Here is a 6,980-nt window from a genome sequence, read left to right on the forward strand (position 1 = left end):
GAGGTTATTATAACACCTGATTGTATAATATGATTTGTATAATTTGCACATTGACAAACCGCACACTGCAAAAAGCACAACCAGACGCTCATAGAATAAAAAGATTGGTATCATCCTCATCCAGCTGATTGCTTTTGATTTTATTGCATTGCATTGCTATCACCAAATCAGGGAGAATTAGAAACTTATGCGAGGAGAGAGAGAAAAAAAACCCATCTAATCACCGACAGGAGAAGAAGGCAAAGTCATCCACAATTGAAGGGTATGGGGATCTCTAGTTGAGGAATCGTAAATGACCTATAGAGGCATGTTCAAGGCAAGAGTGATGAGCAACGAAAGGATTCGGGATGCGGAATCTGGTTTTTTGCGTACCTCATTCCTCAGCCACAGACCCATAAATTCGCATCAGCATTCTTAGTGAGCATGACCTATTTCTCTTGATCATCTCCCAAGCAAAGCCTCGCGGATTACCCTGCAAGTGTGAGGAATGTTGACTTTGTTCCTCTGGAAAAGACCTGGAAAGTCTCGATCAAGTAGCAACGTATCTCCAACGTGTACTATGCCAGAATTGCCCGTTCTGTTACTAAAATATTCGAATCTCGTTTTGGGTCATTTCATTAAAGTTCACCTCTCAAACATTCCATATCCTGAGGCGAACGTATCAACGGCAGGGACAAGAGGACGCGCCAGTTGTGTATACTCCATTGGCAGATCTGTTTTGTCCTTGCCGCCTTTGGAAGATACTTGGATAAGGAAGGTTGGGCTCAACTCAACACAAAAAGAAGACACAAGTTCCCCAAAATGTATACGAATACTGATCTTCAAAAAGGGTACTTTGCGTTTGCAACACATCCCGACCGACCTCTTGATAAATATTGGCAATTTTCGACAACCAGCTGAATTGAGAATTTACCACTTGTCCAAGAATGAAGAGTGTTAGAACTAGCTCACGCTGCTTGTTAGAAGTCCTGCCACTTGTTTGCTGTTTTTGTGGGTACCACGGCGAGGCCTTCACTACATTATTTGCAGACAACCCGGTCTTTGTGACAATCGTAACGAAAACGACATGGATTGGTATTGATGGAGCCAGACCACCTACAAAACAAACAACAAGAGTAAGCGAGCCGGCAAAAAAACGCTGCTGTTTCACACTTACGTGTTCTTTCGACATCACAATCACCCCACTATTCGATTCAACACAACTTCGGCGGTAAACAGTATACATCTTCTTCAAACAGACAAGGTTCTTGTAAGCAAATATATTGCTACTAACTATAAAAATGCTACGTCCTTCCAAAAAACTAAAAAGACAAGTAAAGGGACTACTATTCTGACTGTTCAATATACTCAAGCAGCAGCAGCTTTCGATATCTGCTTCCTCTTATCAACCAACGGAGGAGCGACAGATGATTGAGACGCTGTTGCACTGAATGGCGGATGAGGTGGATGATTTGGCGGTTTATTCGTTATCGGGTTTGGTAAGAGAGCGGCCTTCTTTAGAGCTTCCGATGACTCTGCTTCAGGTATGAGTCTCACGACTTTACCGACACCTTTCGTTCGTCCTTCACGGAATAGTAGTCTTGTGCCAACCTTCATGAATTCAGGTCGCATCAGAAACCTATTGTAGTTTCAGTGGTGAGACAAAAAGTGCATACTAACATGCAAATGAAGGCGGAATTGATCCACGACGTGATGTGACTACATGCCTGAATTGAACCAAAGCTCTATCACCAGTCCGTAACAGAGGCCTATCAATACCAACAACCTTCGTAGTCTGATGTATACCACCACAGTGTAGCATTGCCTGATATCGAGGCGTTATCGTCGAGGAATGGTACAACACCTGTGCGTTTCCAAAATGTGCGTATCAGTTAAGCAGTCATCCAAAAGCAATAGCGTTATACACTATACGCTTTTGTTGCTTACCAAAATCTCAGCCTCAAACTCATAAAACGCCTTGGCATCAGCATTCCTCGACAGCATGACCATACCCTTTCGTATAGCAGCTCTCTTGATCTTCTTCAAAGCAAAGCTTGCGGATTGCCCTGCTGATGCACAGGGAACGTTGACTCTCTTCCTCTGAATTGACTTGACAATAGTAGGCTGGAAATGACCTGCAGAGTCTGGACCGAGTAGTAACGTATCTCCGACGTGCACGATACCAGAATTAACCGTTCTGATGTATTGGAGTGGTCAGTTCTTATGTCAATTTCACACTACAACACATCAACAATACATACCCCGAAACAACTGTTCCTACGCCGGGAACACTGAAGAGGTCAGAAATAGAATACTCAGTGGGTTGGTCCTTTTGGTATTTGCCACGTCTGAGCAATTTTTTTAGTTTTGTAATGTAGTAATATAAGTAATGTAAGTTTTGTAATGTAGCTATGGCAACGGAACACCACCATAACATACATACCCATTTGGTTGCAAGATATTCAGGAACAGTTTCAACAAGTCCAAACCTTCACCCGTAACATTCGATACTTGGAAAATGGGACAGACACTATAGAGAAATATTTCAAGTTAATGCAAGCCCGAGAAGCAAAAGACAGTGGACTGCGAAAATATCCTTACCGATCTCCAACAAACGTATTTGCACTCATGAGAACATCCTCGGTCTTTTTAATGAACATCGGCAACTTTCGACAACCAGATGACTTTAGAATCTTTATCAGTTGCCTAGAAGAAGACGAGGAGCAAAACAAATTAGCTCAAACGCAGTTGCAGAATTGTTCCGATTTCGTTTTTGTTGTTTTACCGCAGCGTGGCCTCAAGAACATTCTTTGGAGCCATATCAATCTTTGTGACAACAATAAAGACAGGAACTTGTAATGCTAGAGCCAACCCCAGCTAAACCATAAACGATGATTCGGTAAATGGGAGAGAGGAAGCAATGCCACAAAGGCCTGGCGGCAAACACACTTACGTGTTCTTTCGACATCCCAATCATCCCGCTATTCGATCCAACAAGCAACCTGGAAGCCATGAATAAAATGGAATGAGCGACTTATTAGAAGTAAATAGCCTCGAAGTAAATAACTGTTGTAATCGCTCCTTACATGACGAAATCAGGTGCACAACCCGTCATCCCAAACACCGTCGTCTTGAGATACCTTTCGTGCCCGGCAAGATCAATAAAAGACAAAACCTTGGACCCTGCGGTACAAACATCTTCCCAAGTAATCTTTGCACGTCCAATAGACGATGGCGTCAGTACTCGTCCCTTGGAATCAAATCCCATGATTTCCATTCCAACAGAGGACGTTCGGCCTGATTCGATTTCGTGTTTGTGACGAAAGAGATTCACACGGGCTTTACCACGACCATCGTCCAACAAGTCTTTGGTGAGGACGCCGAGTAACGTAGATTTTCCTGAAAATCAATACAAGCGTGCGTTATGCGTCATAAAAAACAAGCACAAAACGACAAGCACTGACCAGCATCAACATTTCCAACCACAGCAACTCGTAACTCTAACAAATCCTCTACACGGCCCGGATTCTGACGAACCAACAAATGAGCATAGTTGTACGGAGACGGTGGTGCGGTAACCGGCGCTGGAGTTTCCGGAGGTACATCTGTCAAAGCAGCAATAATTGCTGCAGTACTGGATGTTGGTAATAGAGGGGTGTGTCGCCGATGTAATATCGTGACTGTAGCGTTGAGCAGAGTACAAGTTTTGGAAACCGTGTCGACATATTGGTTGAATTCGTCATCGGTCAAGTCTAGCGAACGGCCCTCGTCTATACGAGCGATAAGAAGGTTGCGTAAGCGTACACGTTGCAAGTCTTGCAATCAGTAGTTTGGCTTACCATCTAGTCCGATTTCCAATACGAATTCTCCTTGTCCTTCTTCCATTCTAGAATGCAACGAAGTCTTGATCTGCTCCAATCCTTCCGGCGTTGGGGTCAGAAACAAGGCCTAATATATTGTGACCAATGTGTTCAATGTTTGCTTGTCCACAGTCCGAATGCATTCAAAACAGAACAAGACAACAGCAGATCCCAGCTGAATGCAGAAGAATACCTTATTTGAAGCGACAGTCTGGCTTGCATTTTCGCCAGTGGCATCGCCATCCAGGAAATCCGATGACCCGAATATGGACTCGTCTTGAACATTGCTCTTGCCTTTCGAGGAAAGGAGCAAGCTGCTAACCAATGACGCGGCAGAGGCCGCTGTCATCCTATCTTTATTCTCCATCGAGGTGTCTTTAAGTGGCTGTATGCTTGATTGTGATTGTGATTCTGGTGGTGATTTGCTTCACACATTGATGGATGTGAATGCCGGTCGCTTCACGCTAATTTATCTATAACATATTCATCATGTTGCAAGGATTTGGTGGTGGAACTTTGGTTGGTGGCCGTGTTGCATGAACGTGATATACTTGGTCAGTCACCGTTCTTCGCATTGTTGTCGAGTCACATTCAATCGAATGCGAAGTCTCAGTGACCTCGGAATTTCAAAATACGAACAGTTTCATAGCTCTTACATGTTCCGTCAGTTTGTTTGGCGTGAACAATTCGCTGACCACAACCACATACATAACACCCATTCCCCCAAAGTCAAGGTGGGCCAAGGCCATCTCCAGCAGACCGTACACTTACATCAGTAAACAGCAATCCGCTAACCAAAACCAATGACAGCATTCCAACGACAACTCTATTTGTTGCCAAAGTCCTTTCGAACATTGGCTAAGGCAACAGGATCTGCTATACATTCAAGAGCTGTCATGGAAAGTATTCGGCTACACTTGAGTGCAGCTTCGTGAGCTTCGGGAGTTTTGGCATGTTCCCTGAAGGACTCGGTATGAATGTTCGAAGTACAGCCAATATCAAAAATTGGATGAATTCCTGAGAGATAATACACTTTAGTGCCCTGAACAAGCATTTTTGGATTTAGAAAGGCCTTACCAGGTACGACGTATGTTACGTTCCCCATGTCGGTACTTCCCAGAAGAGAAGCGAGTTGGACCTCTTTTGACGACATCACAACACCTTCCCTTTCTGCGTACTACGTAGTTTTCAGAAGTTAGTACGTTCCCAGCTTGACTAAAGGTTCTCGAACACTCCGCACGAACCTTGGTGTACATCTGGCAAAGTGCATCGTTGGCCTTGATATCATAAAATGGCTCTTCGATTTCAACCTTGTAAGTGCATCCTGTAGCTTTGGCACCCGCCTCAAAGCAGGCCAGCACTCGGGGCCTCAAGGCTTCTAAATCGTCTCTATACTTTGCTCTGATATACCATTCGCCACGTGTATAGTTTGGTATCACATTTGGCGCGGCTCCTCCTTCGTGAATGACGCCATGTATTCTAGTTGTAACAAGAAGCGTGAGGGATTGAAGCGGATTATTTAAAAGATTTAGTTACCGATTCGTTGGGAGGGTCTGTTGCCGGAGATTACTTATCGAGGTATAGGCGGTGACGATGGCATCTAACGCATTTATACCCTCCCACGGCGCAGCCGCTCCTAAAAAAGGAAAACAGGCTTCAGATAGGAACTGTATGCAAATTGCGATAGATTCAGAATCCATTGAGTGTGCCAACCCTCCACAAAAAGCCTCGAAACTCGAACCAACGGATTCATGCTAGCGAACTGACCATGAGCAGATATTCCATAGTAGTGCACATGTATGGTCTGCATAGCAAGAGCATTGCAATAGACGATACTCTTGTTGCCTCCGTGACCCATCAGCGCAACATCTACATCTTTGAAAGCACCATAGTCAATCATATTTATCTTGCCACCAGCAGCTTCTTCAGCAGGTGTTCCATATACTCTAAGCTAGAGAGTTGGTGGTTGAGTCAGAAAGATGGTGCGTTGGGGAGTATTGCAACACATGTTACCCTAGCAGGTATTTTGAATTCGTCCATTGCAGCTTTGAAGCCCAATGCAGCAGCGATACCAACAATGGCAATCAAATTGTGTCCACATGCGTGTCCTATGACTGGGAGCGCATCATATTCCGACAAAAACGCGATCGTTAGGAGCTCCTTGTCGTGATGTTTTTCGGGTGTGTATTCTGCAATGAAGGCAGTCTTCAGACAGCATGCATTCTTCGTGACGATGAAGCCTTGACCTTGTAGATAAGTAGTGAGAAGATCGTGCGCGAAATGTTCTTCGAAAGCTAGTTCGGGTTTTGAATGTATCTACGTTGATGACAAAGTTAGCAAGTGAATGCGCCTACAATACGACACCGTACTTGTAAACTCAGGTCCTCAAGCTCAGCAGAGTGAGCTTTTATGGCATCCGCGACGACCTGATGCACTTTATCCATGTCGACGTTTACCATTTTCTGATCTACAGGGTATTGAAGGAAAACAAGTTAGAGGTACGTAGCGTAGACAAGAATTACATATCAATAACGTGTTAAATCAGTTTCGAATCCTCGTCCTCTTACCTGAAATCAATCGCTTCAATTCATATACTTCATATACACCAACACCAAACAAACAAATTCATTAGATGGAGGCCAGACTGAAACGAGCACGAGAACTAATCAAGCTGGAACTGGCCGTACTAGGCAAGAACAACAATCCAGTCCCCATAGATCCACACCAAGTGAAGCAACACATCCTCGATCAAGCGCGACATCACAACCACTACCAAACACCACATCACAATGTATGGAAGACACACGACCAAGAATCAAACATCAACCAACCGCATAATATTGCATGGTATCCGCCTACTGGCTGGCAGGCCGAGAACTATGAGGAACGAAAGCAAACGGAGGTGCATCAACAGATATATCCATTGAATGACGATCAAGTGCTAGATCTGATACAGAACGAGGAGGACATTGCTGTATTAGAGCATCCTAATACTAGTAAGCAGGAGATAGTGCCTGTTAAGCCGCAGAAAAAGGTCAAGGCTGCTGCTGCAGTGAAACCAGTCACACCGATAAGACGTAAACCTACATTACGATTTCAGATACCAAAGGAGAATCAACAACCGCCACCACTTCCTGCGCA

At 44.3% G+C, this 6,980-nt stretch overlaps 2 protein-coding genes across 2 annotated transcripts; both read right to left on the minus strand.

The window, feature by feature from the left end:
* Nucleotides 1-1,347: 1,347 nt before the first annotated feature.
* SmJEL517_g01419 (uncharacterized protein) lies at nucleotides 1,348-4,188 on the minus strand (the record flags this gene model as incomplete). Its single annotated transcript, XM_031167347.1, has 12 exons — nucleotides 1,348-1,618; nucleotides 1,743-1,843; nucleotides 1,927-2,176; nucleotides 2,241-2,327; nucleotides 2,423-2,509; nucleotides 2,581-2,685; nucleotides 2,765-2,856; nucleotides 2,933-2,981; nucleotides 3,066-3,378; nucleotides 3,444-3,749; nucleotides 3,819-3,927; nucleotides 4,033-4,188. The coding sequence occupies 12 exons, from the start codon at nucleotides 4,186-4,188 to the stop codon at nucleotides 1,348-1,350; spliced, it is 1,926 nt and encodes a 641-aa protein (XP_031026468.1).
* A 477-nt stretch (nucleotides 4,189-4,665) lies between these two features.
* On the minus strand, nucleotides 4,666-6,298 carry SmJEL517_g01420 (uncharacterized protein; the record flags this gene model as incomplete). The annotated part of the gene is made up of 7 exons (XM_031167348.1): nucleotides 4,666-4,856; nucleotides 4,917-5,016; nucleotides 5,084-5,318; nucleotides 5,376-5,475; nucleotides 5,607-5,790; nucleotides 5,853-6,155; nucleotides 6,209-6,298. The coding sequence occupies 7 exons, from the start codon at nucleotides 6,296-6,298 to the stop codon at nucleotides 4,666-4,668; spliced, it is 1,203 nt and encodes a 400-aa protein (XP_031026605.1).
* Between the last annotated feature and the right edge of the window lie 682 nt (nucleotides 6,299-6,980).

This window comes from Synchytrium microbalum (assembly GCF_006535985.1).
Source record: "Synchytrium microbalum strain JEL517 chromosome Unknown SmJEL517_scf0005, whole genome shotgun sequence".
Taxonomy (NCBI): Eukaryota; Fungi; Chytridiomycota; class Chytridiomycetes; order Synchytriales; family Synchytriaceae; genus Synchytrium; species Synchytrium microbalum.